The sequence below is a fragment of the Ostrea edulis genome, chromosome 2, assembly GCF_947568905.1.
Source record: "Ostrea edulis chromosome 2, xbOstEdul1.1, whole genome shotgun sequence".
NCBI classification, from domain to species: domain Eukaryota; kingdom Metazoa; phylum Mollusca; class Bivalvia; order Ostreida; family Ostreidae; genus Ostrea; species Ostrea edulis.
Genome location: NC_079165.1, coordinates 82,701,230 through 82,726,786, shown reverse-complemented (window position 1 = coordinate 82,726,786; position 25,557 = coordinate 82,701,230). Strand labels below are relative to the sequence as shown.

Here is a 25,557-nt window from a genome sequence, read left to right as displayed (position 1 = left end):
TTTTCTCTAAACCTGTTTACATAAAAAATCAAAGCCTGCTATAAAGACAGTTTTATTTTGGTAGCGTTTATTGGTGCCCTGTATGTGGATAAAGATGTCGAGGTTTGCTACAAATTCTGTGATGTGTGCTTTTTCCCAAGATTAAGGGTAAGTGGTATTAGTACACAGTGATATTCATACACGTTCTTAAAAGTCTAGTGAAATTTATACAAGTGTACCGATATATAAAAAATAAGTGAAATTCATACATGTGTACCGATATATAAAAAATAAGTGAAATTTATACAGTGTACCGATATATAAAAAATAAGTGAAATTCATACATGTGTACCGATATATAAAAAATAAGTGAAATTCATACATGTGTACCGATATATAAAAAATAAGTGAAATTCATACATGTGTACCGATATATAAAAAATAAATGAAATTCATACATGTGTACTGATATACAAAAAATAACATTACAAAGCATTGCAAATAAACAACATTTCAGCTTGTATAATAGAACAAACATAAAATCGCACTATAGGTGGTCTGTCACAGTTTTAGCTTCAGGTAGGGCTATGTCATGCATTTACTTGAGAGCATCAACTGGCATTACCTTTATCTATTAAACTGATTATTTTTTCTTGTGGGTGATAAACTAGCACACCACTCGTATTAGATCAAAATACAACAACAAAATAAACTAGCACACCACTCATATTAGATCAAAATACAACAAAATTTCTTTAAATGATAATACATCGTAATTCGTATTGGGGTGTATTTTATTTGTAGGATTTCATTATGATACTTTGTAATTCGTATTGGGGTGTATTTTATTTGTAGGATTTCTCATTATAGTACATTGTAATTCATATTGGGGTGTATTTTATTTGTAGGATTTCATTATGATACTTTGTAATTCGTATTGGGGTGTATTTTATTTGTAGGATTTCATTATAGTACATTGTAATTCATATTGGGGTGTATTTATTTGTAGGATTTCATAATATAGTACATTGTAATTCATATTGGGGTGTATTTTATTTGTAGGATTTCATTATGATACTTTGTAATTCGTATTGGGGTGTATTTTATTTGTAGGATTTCATTATAGTACATTGTAATTCATATTGGGGTGTATTTATTTGTAGGATTTCATAATATAGTACATTGTAATTCGTATTGGGGTGTATTTTATTTGTAGGATTGCATTATGATACTTTGTAATTCGTATTGGGGTGTATTTTATTTGTAGGATTTCGTTATAATACATTGTAATTCGTATTGGGGTGTATTTTATTTGTAGGATTTCGTTATAGTACATTGTAATTCGTATTGGGGTGTATTTTATTTGTAGGATTTCATTATAGTATATTGTAATTTGTATTGGGGTGTATTTTATTTGTAGGATTTCGTTATAGTACATTGTAATTCGTATTGGGGTGTATTTTATTTGTAGGATTTCATTATGAATCAAGACTGGAATGATCCTAAGTCGCAGCTTCAGCAGTGTTGTCTGACATTACGAGAACTTGACGGAGGGGAACCAGATATTCCCGTTTACAAGTAAAGTTTAGATTTTTGTTTTCCATGAAATATTGCTTTCTAAAGCAGGTGCTGTGATTGACATTTTGATTGGTGTTGATGTTTGAGGCAGTTTAGTGATGAGATGCAAAGCTTTCAGTGGTGAAGTCACAGATGAATGATATATAAATGCATGTGTAATGTCTAACATAAATTTTTATGAATAAATCAACACAAAAGGCCAAAACTACATGTTTTCAGTAAAAACTTTATTTTAGGTGTATTGAGTCTATCGGGCCCACCAACACACGTCGGTACACGGTAGCCGTTTACTTCAGACATGAAAGACTTTCCACAGGAATAGGTCACAGCATACAACAGGCAGAGATGGCTGCTGCTACTAATGCTCTGATGGAAAGATCGGGTACGTGGCAGGGGATAAATACATGTGCAGTGTATACTGTTCTTTCCTGTTTTTTCTAATAACTACTTTCCTCTTATCCTTATCCTGAAAGACAATTTTGAAGCTGGGAAAATTTATCATTTATTAACACATTAGCAATAAATAGTTCAGGGCAAATTTTAAACAGGGCAAAATTATTTTTCAAATGCAAAACGGGCCAAATTTTCTCTATTTAAATGTACCACAGTTTATTACTGGCTTAAAATTTCAAACGTTTATGATAGCAAACAATATAATATGTACACAGTAAGCAAAACAAGCAGAAATTTTATAGTAATATCTTTCATCTTTCAGAATCTTTTGCGAAAAGATTTCTTTTTTTCTAACTTTAATGTTTACTTTATACAGAATTGTTTCCAATCCTGGCCCATCAAAAGAGGTTCTTAGAAAGAAAACACAAGAAAAAGCAGTCGGGTAAGAGGACCGGACGTGATCAGGACCTGCAGGAAAATAATGAGCGAGTCAATAAGGACCAAGAAATCAAGGAAGGGTCAGGGGGAGTCACCCCAGCTAGTGAGAAGGATGCCGTCCCACTCAGAGTTACCTCCCTTCTTGATTCCTTCAAGGAGAGGAAGAAAAAGTGAACTCCGTCATCATGATTGTTTGGTGTAGTTCCGATTAAATGTTTTGTCACTGCCATAATTTTGTGATACTGTGTTCCAGGATTTATTGCTGATATCATGTTTCTAACCTCTTTTTGTTTGGGGCAGGAAGGGGGGGGGGGGTTCAGATTTAAATAACTTCACAAAGATGAATGTGTGTGGTTGACGTGTACTTTTCTGTGATGCACTGTCAGTGTACCCTGTTTTATTTATGGAAGAATATTGATAAATTTGTTCTAGACGTCAAAATTTATTCCAGTATTAATTTTATTTGTACCAATAAATGGAGATAGATTTCTCATATGTGCAATGGAGGAATATACAATTTCGTTTGTCAGTGTGAGTTTTAGAAACAAAATATATTGTGTCCTTTCTCAGATTTTATGCCATATATATAAGCCATGAATGCTGGATATTTGAAATGAAATTGTGAAGTTATTCTTTTACAATCTGAATAAAATAAAATACAGGTTCACTAAATCCCTGTGTTAGTTTTCTTTTCACATTAAGTGCTCTGTGTATTTTTATCACAAGGCCAATATATGTTATTCATTTTTAAATGATTACATTTTCTCCCTATGTAATACGCAATTTCCGAGTTGCCCAATAGTTCTTTCCCTTTGTGGAACTCTGTGTCCACACGCGGTGGGTACAAATGCTTATTGCTGCCTTCATATATTGCCTAAAGGCCGATTATCAGACATCATGCAACAACCCTAAACAGCTGGGACACACAATATTAGTAAGTTTATTAGTATCTAATGATAATATAGTTCAAACAAAAATCGATCATCACCATTTTTCTTTGATTAAAATATCACTCGTGCAGAAGAGGAAATAAAAAATAATTTCATATCTAATTTAACGGCCAAATTCAATAAAATATTCTCCATATTGTCTGTTTAATGTATACCAAAGGCCGATATCAACAAAATATACACTTTCATTACTTTCATCCATATTTACATAGCTAGTCTATAGTATATGTCTTGTACCCACCCAAGCGTTCAACAGAACACCTAACGTACCTCTATCACAGAAGAGCTGATATCTCAGAAGTTGCGTATTGATTTTCTATTATAAATTTCATTCTCTCCCTTTATCTAACTGATGTTTGTATCATATTGTTCATGCCTACATTCTGTCATGGTAATTTGCAATGATTTCAAGGAAAATGTACATGTATTTCAAACAAAAATTGAATACAATGAGAGTATCAGTGAACTGGAATGTGGATACATTGAGAGTACTGGAATGTGGATACATTGAGAGTACCGGTACTGGAATGTGGATACATTGAGAGTACTGGAGTTTTGGAATCTGGATACCTTGAGAGTACTAGTGAACTGGAATGTGGATTCATTGAGAGTACTGGAGTTTTGGAATCTGGATACCTTGAGAGTACTAGTGAACTGGAATGTGGATTCATTGAGAGAACCGGTACTGGAATGTGGATACATTGAGAGTAACGGAATGTGGATACATTGAGAGTGCCAGTGAACTGGAATATGGATACACTGAGAGTATCGGTGTGGGAATCCCGACAGATTCCGTTGTTATTTGTTTACTTTTGGCAGAAGTTGTAGATCAACTTCCATTAGTAAACTATTGTATAGCAAGTTAATATCACGGTTAGATCAAAATCGCGATTTTTTTCATTTAGCAACAAATTGCGGTCGGTTTAATTCGTGGAAAAACAAATCTTAATATCCTGAACCCGATTTCGTATCAATATGAAAGCTTAATTCACTGAATGTTTTGCGGAAATTTTGTTTCAGCGAATATAGCGAAAATCAACTCCACGATGTCCTGCATCCGCCAACTGGATCTCTCCCAAAATTTAACACAACCCAGTTATCAGACCAACAGAACATAATTCCAATGCAGACATTAATTTTTGTGTAGTTCGGATGACAAAAAAATAGTCAATTAACATCAATTTTTATTTGTTTTATGTGTGAATGTTTTCTTCTGAGTAGATGTTAAACTCGATCATAACGAGCATTTCTAGAACGACAAATGCCACTGGAGGTCTCGCTGCATTTATAGTTAAGGTATTTTAAACCAGGATTTGTGACAACTGGTCTTAGAAGGTCTGTCCACTTTAATTCAGTCTAAAAGTAAGAGGCCCACTTGCCTGAGCTGGCTTTTCCATATACATGAAACGGATTTGGAACACAAAGGGTTTGGGCTATGTAGGCCCATGGATATTGGCCTGGATAGCTCAGTGGTTAGAACACCTGACTAGTAATGCAGGGGTCGTGGGTTTGACTCCCAAGCCAGCCCAAAATATTCCCCTTTCCTATACTTCATTTGGTGCTGTTGACCACCCTGGACTTGCAGGTTGTCTTGTCAGAGGCAAAAGAGTCTCCGTTGTGTGTCATCCAGACGGATGAAGACAATTTCTAAACTTGATTACATGCAGTACTGCATAAACCTGTAAATCTTACAACAACGGAACCAGTAATTTTGTCTGTATAGTAGGGGTCTATACCATACCACCCCTTATAATAATAATAAATTTATTTTGTAAAGCGTAAAATCCATATTGCTCTGAACGCTATTTAAATAACAATAAAATAAGTAAAACAAGTTGTATAAGAACAAATGACTAGTAGGTGAAGATAAGGAGTCCGATATGATTGCATAACATAGTAATCTTGACTTAGATTTCATCTGCACAGACTAGTTATAATAAATTGTAAACAGACGAGTCTTTAGTTTAGACTAGCAGCAGTTCTGATATCATATGGTAGAGCATTCCACAGTTTAGGGCCAGTCACACTAAACGCTCGAGTTTGAATCGCAGATGAGGTGGTAAATGGCACTTGTAGGCTCTGATCACTGGACCGCAGAGTTCAGGGAGCATAGGTACGTGTTATGAGTTCCTGTAGATAGGATGGAGCCATGATGTTGACTGTTTTGTACACTAACACCAATGTCTTGAAGATGACTCTTTGCTGAACTGGCAGTCAATGGAGGGAGCATAATACTGGTGTAATGCTGCCATATTTGCGGGTGCCTAAGATGATTCTGGCTGCAGCGTTTTGGATGAACTGGAGCCGCTGGATCTGCTTTGATGGTAAGTCGTAGTAGAGAGAGTTACAGTAGTCCAGCTTTATTGTTATGAAGGCATTGACAACACATTCCAGGGATTCCCTGTCCAGATATCTCCTCAGCTGGTTCGGGTTCTTAGGTGGATGAAGGTACCTCTGCACACTGATGATATATGTGCCTCCATGGTCATGTGAGAGTCAATGGTTACACCAACGTCCTTGGCCTTAGTAACAGGAGTGATAGAGTCGTCTCCTACTTGCAGTGATGGTATGTGCAGCTTAGAGGCCATTTGTTTGGAGGATATCACTAGCACCTCAGTCTTGTCTGTGTTGATCTTGAGGTGATGCTGAGCCATCCAGGTTTGAACTAACCCCAAGCAAGACTCCATCTGACTGACTACAAGAGCGGCCTGTTGGACTTTAAAGCTGATATACAGTTCATTATCGTCAGCATACATGTGGATGTGGTACAAGACATTGTTCTTTCTGAGAAGGGCCCCCAGGGATGCTGTGTAGATGTTGAACAGAACGGGCCCAAGAACCGATCCCTGGGGGACACCGCAGCCCAACTCAATGGCTCCAAACTTAGCTCCCTTCACTTTAACAATCTGGGTCCTATTGGTAAGATAGGATGTGAACCACATGAGCACTGTGTCCTTAAATCCAAGGTCCTTGAGTATTTGCAGCAAGCGTAAATGATCTACAGTGTCAAAGGCAGCCGATAGGTCCAATTGCACTACCAAGACAGCCTTCTGTTCTCCAATGGCATAAACCACGTCGTTGTGAACTCGCAGAAGTGCCATCTCAGTACTATACCCCTGACGGTAAGCACTTAATTTGGAATGGCTACAGGAGATTGTTCTCACTGAGGTATGAAAAATGTGGTTTTTATTTTTGAGGGGGGGGGGGATATGGTATAGACACTTAGCTACAATCATTATTACAGACAAAATTACCTGTGATTAAACAAAACCTACAGTACCAGAGTATGTGACCTTGATGTTGACTGCTGACCTACTTCATTCAAGAAATATCATTTTTAGGTCAAGTTAACTTTATATTCAATTAATAGATATTTTATTTGAGCATGCAAGCCTTGGCACAAATATGTGTTTGACCTGCATGTGATAATAAAAAAATGTAATGATTCAAAGTAAATTATTAATAGTCATATTTCTAATGCAAGTAATAAAACTTACAAATATATACAAGATATTCTGTTCACTTCTCTTTTCTGTTTCTGTTGAAATATTAACTTGAACTAATGATGGTTGGCATACTCTTTCTATAACTGCATGGATTTGCACATAAACCTTAATCAATATTGTGTTAATTTCCTTAATTCGAGCGTTTCTATTTCCATGGGTCGATCGATCATTATAAAATTTGTATTCCAGGACACCAGTACTCTGCATTTAACCTTTAAAAGCTTCCTTGGAAAGAGCAGATATATTTATAAAAGAATTATGTGTTCTTGAGTATGCCTTAAATTGTCAGTTATTGTTATTGATTATAATATGTATATATTCTATCGTTAATTTGCATCTCTTCTCTTCATTGTTGTAATCACCTCATGAACGCGGAACGGAATTAAGGGAACGGAATTTAAGAATTAGAATGATTAATGTAGATAAGATAACGCCAAAAATCGGTGGGAAATGATTCATTTTGATTAAAATCAACAATTTGGATATTGTTTACAAGCGATAAAACAACTCTTAAAATTTTGCATCATAAATTGCATTAAGCAAATTTAAAGTTAAACGTTTGTATAAAAATTTACATTAGCGTTTTACAAGAATTTTGAAATTTCGGCATAGACAGCTAGAGGTATTTAAGCAAGCAGTGACACCTGTGGGTAGAGAATGAAAAGAACACACGTGGTTTATATGTCCCCACCCCCACCCCCGGTGGCAAAATGTCATTAATTAACGCACATGTACATTTATTTACACACAATAACTTGTATGTGTCTGTACAGGGAGTGTGATATGCATAAAACGAGATAATTCATGATCTTATTAAGTCAACAAGTTAAACATCTTGTGTTTGATTTATTATTTGTTAACTGCAGACAAATTAGTGACCACAGCACTCCAGTCCTAAATAGGGAGGACTTCAGGCAGTTCATTTCTAAACTAAATACATGTTATGATGTACTTAATTGTATCGCTTAGCATTTAGATTAATAATGAGATGACTTTTAATTCCATCCAAGCATAATTTCTGTGTTAGCCTTTTAGCTATTTCATATATATTAATTATTAAATAAATCTGTTAAAATTCCTCTTACTATGGGTCGTAAACTTCACCCTAGTTTACATTGATTCTGTTTAAATCTGTCTTTTTTGTTGTATCTCTTCAGTTTCAACACTTTCCCGCAGGTAAATGTACGAACTTTCACATAGATTCGATCATCCCAAATGAGACAAACCTTTTTTCCACGCTGGACTCGTTCGCTTTGAAGTTTGATGTGATTCGTAAATGTGTATTGTAACAGGTGTAAAACAAAATTCAAGTTCAGTTATCTTAAACATATATATCTAGTTCGACTAAACGCACGTTTGATTTAGAAAGGCGATGTTTGGGGAAATTGTTCAAAAAATTATTTTATCTTTTACAATGTTGTTTTCAGGGGGGGGGGGGGGTGTTAACTTTTATTCATTGGATAGGCTCATAAAATCAGCCAGAATAAAGTAATAGAATTTGAAAGGGGTTCAATTAAAATTCAAGTCTTTTTCAGTATGTTTATCTTATTTTTCTTCTTCATTTCTGAAACAACATACTGTCACAATCGGGGGTGGGTGTCAAAACCAGGAAAAAGGATGGTAAAAACAGGCGATTGCTTAATATTTTTATTAAAACTTACTATGCAAAATATCAAGCTAGCTAGCACATACGTGTTGGTACATTCATCCACAAAATACAGGTGTTTTAAAATACATAATGCATTAGTATGAGGTATTAATATATATTATATGAACGAGTGGATTCTGAGAATGACTTCCTGTTCTCTCTGTGATTTCTGCTTCTTTTGTTTATAATAAATCTTTTGATTTTACAAAATGCTGACCTCCTCATAACATTATTGAATAAAATAATTTTCGGTTTTCCGTTCCGCTCCGTTTACCGTTCCGCGTTTTAGCAACACCCTCTATTTTGGACTCTGAATTAGAAATAAAGTATTCTATTCTGTATGTCTCTTCATATCAACAAATTTGCACCCTCTTCACACAGGGTTACCCAAGTTTGAAGATTTGGCTCAGTTGAGCTGGAAAAGAATACTGAATGAATTTATTTCTCTCAGTTGAAAATTACAACATAAAGAACATATAAACAAGAACAATTAAACACAAAAAATAAACACAACCAGAGCAGAGAAGACAATGTGTGTATATATACATGTACATGTATTAAAAGTATCAAATACCTGCGCACGTGTCTCGGCAAGAAAAGAAAAACGATAAAATATTATTTACTTCGGGTTCGTTATACAAACGCAGTTTGACACGTGTGATAGAAAGTGAAAATAGAAGGTAAACAATGTAATATACTTTCAAATATAAGATGAATATATTACTCATTAAGATGTTTTTAAATGGATTAGTACGTATGAATTTTCTTTCACTGTTGAGCAAGGGGATGGGAGAAATGTAAACAAATACGTTACAATCATAAATTGAAAATGATATTTTGAGTGAAGACTGAACTTTGAAGAGATAAAATCAATAATGTATATTGCTGTAATAAAGCTACAGTTGAAGCAGTTCACAAGATATAATCTCATATTCGTTCTTGATATGTACTTTAGATCTTGTGGTGTTTAATGGGTTGAAGAAAATCGATATCTGGTGTCATTAACATGCAACATTTCCCCCTTTTAATTCTCGGTGAAAAATCAATTATTTATCTTGGCAACTTAGGTAGGTGCACATGTTACACAGAGTTTCTATGAATATTATTGTTTCGCATCATAATTTCGACTTAACAGGCTGTTTGTTAGGCTGAATGGCATACAAATTTAAAATGTGTGTGAGAGAGTGCTTCACAGCAATATACAATTATATGTATTATATTTGATGAACAATTATAAAAATTGTTTTATCGTGTAGTGTATTGGGATGAATTTCATCAGCTGTAAAAATTGCCCAGTTCCACATTTTAAAACATATTCCACTTCTTTCTCTGATTTATACAGAGTATTACACATGTATGTCAGCTAGACTGTATATTTTATAGTCCAAGAGCGTGCATACTGAATTGGGATCAGATGATTGATAGCTGGGTTATTATTTTTGATAAGAAGTGGTATTGATTAGTTTTTTTTTTAACATGGATACTTTTATACACTTGTAGTGAATTATGGCCAACACATTAGTGTTTGGGTGCATGTGTGTGTTTGCATTTTAGGATTTGGAATTTCAGAATGCTCTTTGCAGTTGTCTTGTTAACATTGGTTCCTTCAGCATATTTGACCACAGTCGATCCCAAAGGTTATGTTGTGTATTGCCCATGCATGGGTAAGTAATGAATTCTTTATCTGTGGTAATTGGCTTGTACAACAATTCTTTAAAAAAGTTTGTATGTAAATTAAATATCAATAATTTTTTTCAAAAAGGAATGATGATGGTGTTAATTTGATATTCATGTGGTTTTTCTAAAGATCAAAGTATCATATTGCACACTATCCTTTTTCATTTGGTTGTCATGCTAATGAGAGAGTATTTATGACACTGGTTGGAATCAATATGCTGACCTATTTGTTTTGTAGGAAGATTTGGAAACCAGGCAGACCACTTTCTTGGTTCCCTGGCCTTTGCGAAAGATATCGACAGAACACTCATTCTTCCTCCCTGGGTCGAGTACAACTTCCCTAAGCCAAAATCGGTAAGATATTTTGTTTGAACTCAAAATTCTAGTGTCTGAATTCCTAAAAAAAAGATGATGAATTAATTCCTTTATATACTGTGATGATTTGAACATTTATCATATATGTTTATTGTCTCCAATGGATTGAAAGTGGGGGGATAGTAATTTCAGTCTGTTTGTCTTACCATTAAAGTGTCTGTCTTTAATACCTAGGTTTCCAGTTGTCGATGAAATCTCAAATACTAGGCACCCTATTTGCAGACAAATTATGTTGTCTTATGCTGTCTTCTTGATTACTGCATCTCATTTTGTCTGGGTTTTTTTTTATGTATGTAGGTAGATGCCTGTGGGCTTCAGAAATGAAAATGCACATGAAAAATTTCCCTAACTAAAGGATGACTTGATGATTTGATTGTGTTTAGATCAAAAGGTCCCAGATCAAGGACACTATGTCAAATATTGTAAGATGTGGCAGTCTGGGTGAAAAATGCTAGACCAATGCCTGATTTCTAGTAAAATTTCTGTCGGACAAGGAGAGTGAAAATGAGTTGCTTGAATCTGAAATTGACTGAAATTTAATATTATATGAAGTGGAATATGACTGAAGTTTTCGTTTTTGTTTTTATTCTTACTACACGGAAACTTTTTTTTTTTGTATTTGTAAGTTAAATTTGCTTTAATAAACTGTTTTGATTTTGGACTAGTGAATTTTTTTTCGCGCTAATAAATTTTACATTCAGCTAGCCAGACCAGACTCGTAGCTTGAAAAATTGTTTGACCTAGACTGATGTGGTTTTCAGATGATATTTCAAATACTATGAGAGATTTTTACTTTAGCTATGTTAAGTATCCATAAGACAAGAAAGAAAGTGGTTGGAGATTGATTTTTCAAATAATATTTGAGCTTTGTAACAATGAAGCTTTGACAAGTTTGTGTGAAGAGTCTCCATGAATTAAAAGATGGCCCTTACTGCTTTTGAAGTCAAGGTCACATATAGTAGGAAATAGTAAGAAACACTTTCCAGATAATAATTGGAATACTGTTTGAGTTTTAGCAATGAAACCTCACTTGATGTGTCTCCAAGACTTGAGGATAACTTCTATAGGTTTTAGGTCCAAAGGTCATGGTCACATGTTTTAAAAAAAAGTTCTGGATGATATTTCAAATACTATATAATGCCTCTGATATATTTATATATAACTCAGAAACTTTGCAAGATGAATCTTACAAAAATACTGTAGATTCCTTATTTTACTTGAGTACTTAATATCATGAAATGACTCGTAGACGTTAAATCGTAGACGTTAAATCGCAAGAATAGGAATTCGTGAGTGGACTGCAGATCAAGAATTTTTACATGTATTTCAGCAATAGGAAAATAAATATGGTGATAAATTCCTGGCATACATCTAGGAATTTACAATATTTCATCTTTTAAAAAAACAAAAGTCAAATTACAACTTTAAGCAGGGGATATAGATTCATAATGTAGTCACATGGATTAAATGTTTGATATTGATGTTGTAGGATCAAATACCCTTTGACACCTATTTTCGAGTTGAAGCTGTGCAAAAGTTTCACAGAGCAATCACCATGGAAAAGTTTATGAAAGATTTAGCTCCCAAACTCTGGCCTAAAGGGAACAGGACAGGTAATCCACTCAGTGCTTTAGCAATCATTCTGAGATAAATGCTACAAAAATTACAGCCGTATGTTTAACCCCAAGGTTGTCTAAGGGTAATGAGACAAAAATCATAATTTTCAAATCATGAGTCAAAGGAAAATTAGGCCTAGTATTCTTCCAGCAAGCTTGACAGTCCTTTGCACGATAGCTATCAAACTTTTTACACTTGTTGCTCCTAAAGAGCAATCTAATTAAAATTAGATCCTATGATCCGCTCATCTACTGTGTAGAGATGGTATTTGATCGGATCATAGGATCTAATTTTAATTAGATTGTCCTAAAGAGTAAATGATTTTGGACCACAAGGTCACAGGTCAAACTATCCTGATGTAAGAAAATATTGTCTGTTCATTATCTTGAGAACCCTTTCCTTGACAAACATTAATTTGAAACTTTTACTCTGGTACAATGTAGCTCCTAAAGTGTAAATGACCCTTTCAGATTTTGAGATCACAAGGTCAAGATCAGGGGTCACTCTATCTGGAGATAAGAAAATATTGTCTGTGCAATACCTTGTGACAAACATTAAACTTGTTACACTAGTACCCCTATAGAGTAGGTAACCCCTATTGATTTTTAGGTCAAAGGTCAGGATCAAACTACTCTGAACATCAAACTCAGTAGTTATGTAAACCCCTTTTGAGATTAAAAGTTTGGGAGTCAAACTACTTCAGAGAGAAGAACATAATCTTGTCAACTCATTTGTGATCTCTTGGCTTGATTGACACCTAACTTGGTATGCAGGTATCCTCAATAGAAAAGATGACCCCCATTGATTTTGAGGTTACATGGTCAAAGGTGAGGGGGTCAAACTCTCCTAGATATAAAAAAGTATTGTTCTCTCAATATTTTGATAAAGCTTTGCTTGATAGACATCAAACTTGGTATAAAGTACCCTTAAGGAATGGATGAACCCCCATTTGTTTTCAAGTCACAAGTGCTTGCCTTAACAAGTAGCACATTCTAACTTTAAAGTTCACCCTTTTTAATTTTGCTGCTTTATATGTTTATTATATTATTGTATATTTCTAAAACATTTTTATGCCCCCGATATCTGTAATTCTGTCATTCTGTTTGAAACTTTAACCTTGCTAATAACTGTAAGTGCTAGACCTTTGATAATTCACATGAGTATTCCTTGTAACAAGACCTTTCCGTGGGTACCAACATTTTTTACTCTGTGAGCTTGACCTTGGAGTTTGACCTACTTATTGAAAACTCTAACCTTGTCAATAAGTTTTGAACAGTAATTGCTAGAGCTTTGATATTTCACAAGAGTATTCCTTGTGACAAGACCTTTCTGTGGGTACTAAACCTTTTGACCTTGACATTTGAGATACTTTTAAAAAATTTGACATTGGTCATAACTTCTAAATGGTAAATATTAGAGCTTTCATATTACACATGAGCATTTCTTGTGACAAGATCTTTCTACTGGTACCAAGGTATTTGTTCATCTTTGGAATTATCGGGGGCCTATGTGTTTAACAAACACATCTTGTTGGTAGTGTTTTGTGATGTCTCCGTCTTGTTGTTTTGTAGTGTTTTGTTATGGTAAGTCTTACACTGGGGAGCCAGGCTGTGATGCGAAACACGGGAATCCATTTGGACCTTTCTGGGATACATTTAACATCGATTTTGATGCATCTGAATTCTATGAACCGCTCTCTTTTGATACAAGCAACCAATTTGAGGTGAAACGTTGGCAAGAAAGGTATTTAAATTTGATAATTCATGTAAAAGTCATCACATGTATTACTTTTTAAATTACACGTTTTTATGATTTTAATTAAATGTATGAAGATACTTCATAATTTGACAATGCTGCTGAGTCAAATGTCCTGTGACAGTTATGTCTATTTTAGGTATCCCCCAGAACGATACCCAGTGCTAGCATTTAAAGGGGCACCTGCTCATTTTCCTGTTGAGCAGAGAAATCTCCGACTACAGCAGTATCTGGTATGGTCAGAAAAGATGAATAAAAAAGCAGAGGATATCATTTCCAACAAACTCGGCCACAACAAGTACATTGGCATCCACTTAAGACTGGGATCAGACTTTGTAAGGATGTTTTCAGATCATTGAGACTGAGATCAGACTTTGTAAGGATATTGTCAGATCATTAAGACTGAGATCAGACTTTGTAAGGATATTGTCAGATCATTAAGACTGAGATCAGACTTTGTAAGGATATTGTCAGATCATTAAGACTGGGATCAGACTTTGTAAGGATATTATCAGATCATTAAGACTGGGATCAGACTTTGTAAGGATATTGTCAGATCATTAAGACTGAGATCAGACTTTGTAAGGATATTGTCAGATCATTAAGAAGACTTTGTAAGGATATTGTCAGATCATTAAGACTGAGATCAGACTTTGTAAGGATATTGTCAGATCATTAAGAAGACTTTGTAAGGATATTGTCAGATCATTAAGAAGACTTTGTAAGGATATTGTCAGATCATTAAGAAGACTTTGTAAGGATATTGTCAGATCATTAAGACTGGCATCAGACTTTGTAAGGATATTGTCAGATCATTAAGACTGAGATCAGACTTTGTAAGGATATTGTCAGATCATTAAGAAGACTTTGTAAGGATATTGTCAGATCATTAAGACTGAGATCAGACTTCGTAAGGATATTGTCAGATCATTAAGACTGAGATCAGACTTTGTAAGGATATTGTCAGATCATTAAGACTGAGATCAGACTTTGTAAGGATATTGTCAGATCATTAAGAAGACTTTGTAAGGATATTGTCAGATCATTAAGACTGAGATCAGACTTTGTAAGGATATTGTCAGATCATTAAGAAGACTTTGTAAGGATATTGTCAGATCATTAAGAAGACTTTGTAAGGATATTGTCAGATCATTAAGAAGACTTTGTAAGGATATTGTCAGATCATTAAGACTGGCATCAGACTTTGTAAGGATATTGTCAGATCATTAAGACTGAGATCAGACTTTGTAAGGATATTGTCAGATCATTAAGAAGACTTTGTAAGGATATTGTCAGATCATTAAGACTGAGATCAGACTTCGTAAGGATATTGTCAGATCATTAAGACTGAGATCAGACTTTGTAAGGATATTGTCAGATCATTAAGACTGAGATCAGACTTTGTAAGGATATTGTCAGATCATTAAGACTGGGATCAGACTTTGTAAGGATATTGTCAGATCATTAAGACTGGCATCAGACTTTGTAAGGATATTGTCAGATCATTAAGACTGAGATCAGACTTTGTAAGGATATTGTCAGATCATTAAGACTGGCATCAGACTTTGTAAGGATATTGTCAGATCATTAAGACTGGCATCAGACTTTGTAAGGATATTGTCAGATCATTAAGAAGACTTTGTAAGGATATTGTCAGATCATTAAGACTGAGATCATACTTTGTAAGGATATTGTCAGATCATTAAGACTGAGATCAGACTTTGTAAGGATATTGTCAGATCATTAAGACTGAGATCAGAATTTGTAAGGATATTGTCAGATCATTAAGACTGAGATCAGACTTTGTAAGGATATTGTCAGGTCATTAAGACTGGGATCAGAATTTGTAAGGATATTGTCAGATCATTAAGACTGGCATTAGACTTTGCAAGGATATACAGTACAGTATTAAGTTTTGTAAAAAGAATTATGCACAATTTTTTGTATTTAGAAAAAAGCCCCGAGTCAGACAAGTCCATGAGAAACATTTTAAAGATTTTCTTTTATGATATTTTTAATTTAAGTGTGATTTTTATTTCAGTCCAATGCTTGTAAACACGTAGATTCTGGTGCTGCGCTGTTTGCCTCCCCACAATGTGTTGGTTACCGAGGGGAACTAGGCAAACTGACCTCAGAAATGTGTTACCCCTCAGATGAAACTATCATCAAGCAAGTGAAGGCTGCAGTGAAGGGGAAAGCAATCAATGATGTATTCATTGCTACTGATAGCAGAGATCTCATCTCCAAACTTAAAAAGGCTATGCCAAAGGTACTAGTAAAAAATACTGTGTATGAAAGTATGAAAATCTTGTTGTCGACTTTTAATACCAAAGCTCATTTCTATTCAAACGACATCTGCTTGAATCAATTTCTCCCTGACTGTTCATAATGGCTGTCATTGACTGGTTGTTGCAGGCATTCATTACTGCAATAAAAAATTTAAAAAAAGCAAAAGCAAATTCTGTGAATTGTACTTTTCTATTGGGATCATTTGTGTGTGTTGGGGGAAGGGGAGGGGGGGGGCATCGGTTTGGTTTGGAGTTGATCAGATGGTATGTTTGTGTCAGATGCGAAACTCTCATGGTGAAAGTATTGGTAATATTTGGTTTAGATTACAGTGTTTGTTAGTAACTGATGGATGGACTAACTGACACACAAATCAGATTCAACAGTCCCACATTCTTGCAAAGGGGAGGACAAAAAGCAACATATAAAAACTGAAATAACATGTACGGAGTCATAACGTTTGTGTTTTACAGGTAAAATTTGCCAGGCAAGATGGAAAGAGTCCACACGTAGATTTGGCAGTGCTAGGAAAATCGGATCATTTTATTGGCTGTTGTGTATCAACATTTTCTGCTTTTGTCAAACGAGAGAGAGATTTTGCTGGGAAGTCCAGTGAATTCTGGGCATTTAGAATGCCAAAACGGGACGAATTATGATGCAACATTTAGCTGTATTATGGTGTATTTTTCCGTGCTTATACTGCCATATTGTTATTTTTAGGTGCCATTCATAAAATTGGTGCAAGAACAAAACTCTTATGATATACAGTTATTCCAAATATTTCACATTATGATGTGTGTATCTTAGTATCTCCATTTTGATTCCCATGGTGGGATGTTTGTGATGTACATGTACATATGATCAAGTTACAAATCTAGATATTTTTGGTTATTTATTACATCGTTTGTATTTTACATATCTACCATTATTCTAAAGGATGTAAGTTCTTTGTGCCATTGTTTATGCAAGATATTAGATAATTTTTATAATTCTCAGACGGCAGGTATTTAATGAAAAGATGTTATTTGTATTGTCAAATTTGAATATATGTTAAACGTTCAGACGCTCAGGAAGTGTTTCTATAATTACCTGAATATTAGTTAGATATTTGATGTAAACAATATTTTATTACATGTATGTATGAGGGTTGATCCAAGAGCTCATGGACCTTTTTTTTTTTTAGAGATCTTATTGACGTGATGAAGCAATGACATAAGATATACTTAGTCATGAACTAGAGACTCTATCTAAAATGACTAGAAAAATTTATAACTTTATGATGTCAAGGAGTTTGAAAATGTTACAAAATTCAGGGGAGTTTATCGGTATGTTGAAAATATCAAGTCACATTCGGCTGTTTCTTTGTAAAATCTCTCTAGAACACTGCACCTCCTCCCTACCTTTGACTTAATAGGAGTCTATGCACTCATCCCACACTTATTTTCTTCATATTCAGATAAAATTTCAACTGCTTCCAATGAGCTCCCAATTTTCGCATTAACGGTCCAACTCCTTTAACACCCTCACTCTTTCAGCAAGGAAAGGACGACCCTCCACCAGCCAGCCAGATTTTTATCATCTTCCACTGAAGTTCTTTCCTCCTTAAATCTATTGTGCCACTTGAACACGAGTTGCTTATCACATTTTGTCCTGCCTCGATCATCAGTTTTTGCTTCTGAGGCAGAATGTTTCAAAGATTTTCACCAAACTTAATAACTGATCAATTTTTGACGTTCTCTAATGATGTCATGAAACACGAGTCACACAACATGTTTGGATAATCAGTAAAATGGATGGAACTTGCACTCAACGTTTCTCGATAGTTCCAACAATTTATCTTATGACATCATTTTGGTGTCATATTACATTTCACACCTTTTTCCTTAAGAATAACAAAATATTAAGAAAAGAAAATTTCCCTGCCTTTCACAGCATCTATTTCTATGACAATTGTCAAAGTGGTACTGTCCAGAGTTCATCAAAAATATTTTGTACATAAATTCAAATTAGGTTAAGGATTATCAGGTGTAATTTTGAATTATTTCTTTTGAAAAAAAAGAAAGAATATAAAAGCTATGGAGGAATTCCACGTACTTTTTGATCAACCCTCGTACAACATAACAGGATGAGGCGGCAGGCAGAGCCTGTGTAAGCCCCCTCCTGGTAGTTTAATGTGGTTTTTTTATAGAACCTTAAGTATGCAGTAAGACCGGTATATACAGAACATTCCATCGTGTTATTCCCAGTGTAGATACAGATACTCTGTTAAAGGTGTTTCTTGTTATTCATAGTGTATAGATACTTACTGTTGAAGATGTTTTATAAATGTTGGTGCTGGTGAATGTATATAGATATCTGAATATAAACTTTATGAAACTACAGCATATTCCTAGTCAAAACTACCTCCTACTGTGGAATTGGTGGAGCTCATTTATTTTGTGGGTATCCGTGAATTTCTAACTTACAACAAAATACACAATTTATTTAAAGTTTCAAAGTGCAGAAACCATATTCACAAAGTTGCATCCCAATGAAAGTGTAAAATTTTGACAGTCCACGAAAATTGCCCCCATGAATTAAATAACTCCGAAGTATGTTTAAAATCTCCGTAATTTAAGCAAGAATCTTTAAAAAATGACTGTACAGTGGCCATCACATTTGTTTTACCCCATACTGTACTTAAAAGTTTATAAAAATATTATGCAAATTTATCGCCTCAAGTGGTTTATATGCTTAAGGGATGTTGTGCTGGAGTTGAGGTTGTATTCCAGAACGTAGTATCTTTGAATTCTTACAATTTGTTACATCTAGACTAAATGTTAGCCATGTATATTTACAGTAAAACACAGTTACAGCTAAGTCCTTTATAATGAATTTACGCTTACTTCAAAGTGATTTCATTCCCTGTAGTTTTAAAACATAATTATTATGAACTCATTGGATATATATATATCAAAATTGTTCGTCCCTAGCACTTCACTTTAAGCATGTTTTACTGTATATCACGTAGCGAGTTCCATGTCGGAATGACGTCAAAGAATTTAAAATCCTTGGATAAACAAAGCAGAAATGTTTACAGTTGTAAAAATTCATCAGTGACTGGTTGCATCGTCTTTGTTACTCACATTAAATATGGCTTTCCTTATAATCATGGCTACACTATATTGAAGTATTTACTTGTACTAAAGGACACTTGATACTGCTGTAGCTGTCATTCGAGTTCGATTGCCGGTGGCCAGATGGCTCAGTTGGTAGAGCACCTGACTGGAGATTCAAGGGTCCGGGTTCAAATCCCAGTCTGATCCGTTGCATTTTCTCCTTTTCAGTTACAGTACAAACAAAAAATGGATCCAAGGGGCGATATATATTTTTTAGCTTAGTTTGGTTGTAATAAGTACAAATATAGAATTCCTAAAAAATTAATTATAGTACTTGTAAATTTTCTATGATGATCAAAATTTGAGATATATTAACCCTTGCTATATAACTCAATATAAAGTTTGCCCACTGTTTAGTGTTTAAAATTGAGAATTCTTTGGATTGAATTGCATTCCATGCAGTAAATTGTAGTCTTTTTACTTATAAACACATAATATTAGTTTTCATTATTTTCAAAAAGTATATTTTTAGCTAATTAATTACTCTTTTATACTACACTTTTCCTGTACTAGATATTATCTACTATTTGATGTGTACACTTTCCTGTACTAGATATTATCTACTATTTGATGTGTACACTTTTCTTGTACTAGATATTATCTACTATTTGATGTGTACACTTTCCTGTACTAGATATTATCTACTCTTTGATGTGTACACTTTTCCTGTACTAGATATTATTTACTCTTTGATGTGTACACTTTTCCTGTACTAGATATTATCTACTCTTTGATGTGTACACTTTTCCTGTACTAGATATTATCTACTCTTTGATGTGTACACTTTTCCTGTACTAGATATTATTTACTATTTGATGTGTACACTTTTCTTGTACTAGATATTATCTACTATTTGATGTGTACACTTTTTCTGTACGAGATATTATCTACTATTTGATGTGTACACTTTTCCTGTACTAGATATTATTTACTATTTGATGTGTACACTTTTCTTGTACTAGATCTAGATATTATCTACTATTTGATGTGAACACTTTTCCTGTACCAGATATTATCTACTCTTTGATGTGTACACTTTTCCTGTACTAGAGATTATCTACTATTTGATGTGTACACTTTCCTGTACTAGATATTATCTACTATTTGATGTGTACACTTTTCCTGTACTAGATATTATTTACTCTTTGATGTGTACACTTTTCCTGTACTAGATATTATTTACTCTTTGATGTGTACACTTTTCCTGTACTAGATATTATCTACTCTTTGATGTGTACACTTTTCCTGTACTAGAGATTATCTACTCTTTGATGTGTACACTTTCCTGTACTAGATATTATCTACTATTTGATGTGTACACTTTCCTGTACTAGATATTATTTACTGTTTGATGTGTACACTTTTCTTGTACTAGATATTATCTACTATTTGATGTGTACACTTTCCTGTACTAGATATTATTTACTCTTTGATGTGTACACTTTTTCTGTACTAGATATTATCTACTCTTTGATGTGTACACTTTTCCTGTACTAGATATTATCTACTCTTTGATGTGTACACTTTTCCTGTACTAGATATTATCTACTCTTTGATGTGTACACTTTTCCTGTACTAGATATTATCTACTCTTTGATGTGTACACTTTTCCTGTACTAGAGATTATCTACTCTTTGATGTGTACACTTTTCTTGTACTAGATATTATCTACTATTTGATGTGTACACTTTTCTTGTACTAGATATTATCTACTGTTTGATGTGTACACTTTTCTTGTACTAGATATTATCTACTATTTGATGTGTACACTTTTCCTGTACTAGATATTATTTACTCTTTGATGTGTACACTTTTCCTGTACTAGATATTATCTACTATTTGATGTGTACACTTTTCCTGTACTAGAGATTATCTACTATTTGATGTGTACACTTTTCCTGTACTAGATATTATTTACTCTTTGATGTGTACACTTTTCCTGTACTAGATATTATTTACTCTTTGATGTGTACACTTTTCCTGTACTAGATATTATCTACTATTTGATGTGTACTTTTCCTGTGCTAGATATTATTTACTCTTTGATGCTTCCACTTTTCCCAAGATATATTATGACTCAGATAAGCAGTGTTTGTTGTTTCTTTAGTCAGCGGAAAAGGAAGAAAAGGCAGTGATATACATGTGTGTGTGTGTGTGTGTATATATATATATATATATATATATATATACATACATATGTATATATATATATTTTTAACCCACTAAAGTAGACGAAGACATTATAGTTGTCTGTCTGTGATTTTTATGCCCCCCTTTGAAAAAGAGGGGGCATATTGTTTTGCAACTGTCGGTCGGTTGGTCTGTAGACCACATGTTGTCCGCTCAATATCTTGAGAACCATTCACTTGATGATAATGATATTTCATATGTGGGTTTGTTATGAGTGGAAGATGGCCCCTATTGTTTTTCAGGTCAAAAGGTCAAGGGTAAATCTACTCTGGACATAGGAATATAATGTCCGCTCAATATCTCGAGAACCCTTTGCTTGAAAGACATCAAACTTGGCACACTGGTACATCCTAAGGAGTAGATGATCCCTATTGATATTGAGTTCATATGGTCAAGGGTCAAACTGGTCATAGGAATAAACTGACCATTCAATGTCTAGAGAACCCTTTGCTTGACAGACATCAAACTTGGTACACCAGTACATCTTCAGAAGAAGATGACTCTTATTGATTTTGAGGTCACATGGTCAAGGGTCAAACTGGACATAGGAATATACTGTCCGTTCAATATCTTGAGAACCCTTTGCTTGACGGACATCAAACTTGCTACACTAGTATGTCTTCAGGAGAAGATGACCCCTATTGATTTTGAGGTCACATGGTCAAAGGTCAAGGGCCAAACTGGACATAGGAATATACTGTCCGTTCAATACTGTAAATGTATTACATTTGGCTGTGTATTCTATTTAGCGCCTTTGGCGGAACGCAGCTTCCACTAAATCAAGTACATCGCTAAATGCCATCCGTAAATCTAGATGTTTAAAGTAATTCAGGAATGCGCTAAATCAAATCTACGCTAACTTGTTGAAAAAACGATTTCCGCCAAATATCGTACACGCCAAATATAATACGTTTACAGTATATTGAGAACCCTTTTCTTGACAGACATCAAACTTGGTACACTGATACGTCTTCAGGAGATTGATTTTGAGGTCACATGGTCAAAGGTCAAGGGTCAAACTTTACATAGGAATATAATGTCTGCTCAATATCTTGAGAACCCTTTTCTTGACAGACATCAAACTTAGTACACTGGTAGATCTGCAGGAGAAGATGACTCTGATTGATTTTGAGGTCACATGGTCAAGGGTCAAACTAGACATGGGAATATACTGTCTGCTCAGTATCTTGAGAACCCTCTTCTTGACAGACATCAAACTTGGTACACTGATACATTTTCAGGAGAAGATGACCCCTATAGATTTTGAGGTCACATGGACAAAGGTCAAGGGTCACACTGGACATAGGAATATATTGTCTGTTCAATATCTTGAGTACGCTTTGCCTGACAGACATCAAACTTGTTACACTGGTATGTCTTCAGGAGAAGATGACCCCTAATGATTTTGAGGTAATATGAGCAAAGGTCAAGGGTCAACCTGGACATTGGAATATATTGTCTGCTCAATATCTTCAGAACCCTTTGCTTGACAGACATCAAACTTTAAATAGTACATTGGTGTATATTCAGGAGATGACTCCTATTGATTTTGAGGTCACATGGTCAAGGGTCAAACTGGACATAGTAATATACTGTCCACACAATATCTTGATAACCCTTTTACTTGACAGACATAAAACTTAGTACACTGGTACATCTTCAGGAGAGGATGACCCATATTGATTTTGAGGTCAAAAGTCAGTAGTTGAACTGGACAAAGTAATATATTGTCTCCTATATTTTAAGAATTATTTGCTTGATTGACACATACAAAACTTGGTACACTGGTACAGCATAAGGAGTAGATGACCCCTATTGAATTTTAGGTCACATGGTCAATTCACTCTTGACATAGGAAGATATTGTCTGCTCAATATTTTGAATTGATGATAATGCTATCAATTAATTGAGGTGTGTGTATAACCCTTTTCAATTTTGCACCATGGGGGCATATGTGTTTTACAAACATCTCTTGTTTAATATTTGTAGTGCTAGTTTCAATCAGATAAGAATGAGGTTCCCACGAGTGAAAGGGATTCATTTATTAACATGAAAGGTTTTAACCCATCCAAACTGGTTAGAAGATTAATCCTCAAATAAAAAAGTGGGGTATTAACGAATTCACATCATCTCCTCAGGAACAAATGTGGCAGAAATGACAAGAGATATCTTGATTTAATGTACATTTGTTGACATGCCCCAACTTCCTACCCCTGGTCTGTTTAATACACAGAAATATATTAAGAAACAAAAATTTTAATGCGAGTGAATCACTATGCCCTGTAGAGACAGCTAATGAAAAAATTACGCTTAATAATACAAACTACATTAAGGGGTTCAATTGCAATGCTTATTGATACAAATTATTGCATTAATTAACAGTCTACAATACCCCAAAGCATGACCGTATTCATTGGGAGGTGAATTTGACCTTAGCCTGGATGAATAACCTTGACTCTTTATCTGTAACATAGTTTTTATCTTTCAGTTCATTAAGTATGATGTACTATATTATATCTTGTATTAATAGTTGAAAATTTATGGCCAATGTTAAAGTAGAGATACAAATAAAAAAAAAATATCACGCCCGACACCCCCTCTCAATTAACATGATCATATAATGTTGATTAACACCGATTAAAATCCCGATCCCTGGGTGGTACCACAAGAACGATGCATTAACGTTGAAACTCACTGGGAATTTAACTCCCAAAAATCCTACTTGTAGGCGAGTATATACGGTACTGGGAATTTCTTTATATGTGAAATATTTGGTTATTAAGTTCTTGATTGATGGGCACATCACTAAGCCACCATACTGAGTAGAACATTGATCTCGGTGATGCACTCTTAGATTCCCTACAACTCGCAGGGAATGTTCTGTATAATTTCACCGATTCATAAACCTAATTGTTGATATCCTCATTCAATATTACTTGTTATTTTAATAATCCCCTTTTCAATTTTACTATATAAACCAATGGAATTCAGTTTGAAGTCGGAAACATAATATTGTACAAGAAACAAGAGAATCAATTATACTATTAATTTGTGAGTCTTAACTGCATTATGGTAGTCATCTAGGCCATGAATTCAACTTCATTGTATAATGTATGAAGACTTTCGGGTACTTTTGGATAAAAGTAGCAAAATATTGAAAATGTCAAAGCAACATTCTGACCATGCATTGTCCGAGATACCAAAACAGCTGATCTATTCATATTCTAGTGATGATTAAAAGACGAGATCAGCCGTGGGTATCCAATGATGCACTCTAAATAATGATCAGTGTTTTCCTATAAATTACCTGATGTTTTGCATACTGATGGCTCTATATATATGTATGTATTATCATTTAGAGCTTATATTTTTTATTTTATTCTGTAGTTCCAGTTTTTCACTTTTTCAAACCTTCACTGTGTCAATTTCTTCATTTCATGAGTTGATTGGAAATTTTTTTTTTTATGATTGAATTTGCCCTTCTTGACACAGCCAAGTACCAAGAATTTTTACGAAAACTTGAGCAGATGGTTGCAGGTCAACCATTTCATCATTTATACTGGGCAGTGCATATTATCTACAAAATGTGGCCATTATGAATATGTAAATAATATAAATATAGTGACACACAGAGATTATAATCTCACAAAAAATATATACCCACATGTCGCAAAGTATATTGTAAATACACATATACTATTCAATATGGACTAATGTGGAATAACAAAATCTTCAATACTAATACCTTATAGAAAACAATTGAAAGAAAGCAGAAGTGAGCAAGCTCATATACCCCACGCTCCAACATTGCTTGACAATGCCTCATGCACATAATTAATGATAATGTTTTGCATTTCTGCAAGAACAGGACAGACTAGGGCTCAAAATTCTAAGTTCAATAGGGGCATAACTCCCAGAAAAATTATTGAATCAGAATTTCCTGGGAACATGCATATCTACACAGTGTGTCCTTATTAACTACAAAGTTTCATGAAATTCTATTGAGC

General features: G+C 34.3%; 2 protein-coding genes across 6 annotated transcripts in view; both read left to right on the top strand.

Annotated features, from left to right (window-relative positions):
• LOC125679686 (ribonuclease 3-like) overlaps positions 1-3,060 on the top strand; it is a 50,198-nt gene extending 47,138 nt beyond the window's left edge. For all 4 annotated transcript variants that reach the window (XM_048919110.2, XM_056155180.1, XM_056155183.1 and 1 more), the window contains exons 27-30: positions 65-147; positions 1,451-1,557; positions 1,794-1,939; positions 2,327-3,060. In XM_048919110.2, the coding sequence (XP_048775067.2) occupies positions 65-147; positions 1,451-1,557; positions 1,794-1,939; positions 2,327-2,562 (572 nt within the window). In that variant the 3' untranslated portion in view covers positions 2,563-3,060. The remainder of the gene's footprint in view (positions 1-64; positions 148-1,450; positions 1,558-1,793; positions 1,940-2,326) is intronic.
• A 6,067-nt stretch (positions 3,061-9,127) lies between these two features.
• LOC125680841 (GDP-fucose protein O-fucosyltransferase 1-like) lies at positions 9,128-21,445 on the top strand. 2 transcript variants are annotated; one of them, XM_048920625.2, is made up of 8 exons: positions 9,128-9,172; positions 10,062-10,156; positions 10,408-10,523; positions 12,034-12,157; positions 13,733-13,904; positions 14,056-14,251; positions 15,958-16,185; positions 16,676-21,445. In XM_048920625.2, exons 2-8 carry the CDS (start codon positions 10,063-10,065, stop codon positions 16,856-16,858), a joined length of 1,113 nt encoding a protein of 370 aa, XP_048776582.1. In that variant the 5' UTR covers positions 9,128-9,172; position 10,062; the 3' UTR covers positions 16,859-21,445. The 2 variants fall into 2 exon arrangements, with proteins under 2 accessions (XP_048776582.1, XP_048776581.1); XM_048920624.2 differs by having other exon boundaries at positions 9,138-9,172; positions 10,047-10,156.
• The last annotated feature ends 4,112 nt before the right edge of the window (positions 21,446-25,557 follow it).

Bases quoted from the DNA above. Each gene is read 5' to 3' on its own strand.
- LOC125680841 (XM_048920625.2), top strand. From the start codon at position 10,063: ATGCTCTTTGCAGTTGTCTTGTTAACATTGGTTCCTTCAGCATATTTG. The intron at 14,252-15,957 runs GTAAGGATGTTT...TTTTTATTTCAG, and splicing joins TAAGACTGGGATCAGACTTT to TCCAATGCTTGTAAACACGT. The intron at 16,186-16,675 runs GTACTAGTAAAA...TGTGTTTTACAG, and splicing joins TTAAAAAGGCTATGCCAAAG to GTAAAATTTGCCAGGCAAGA.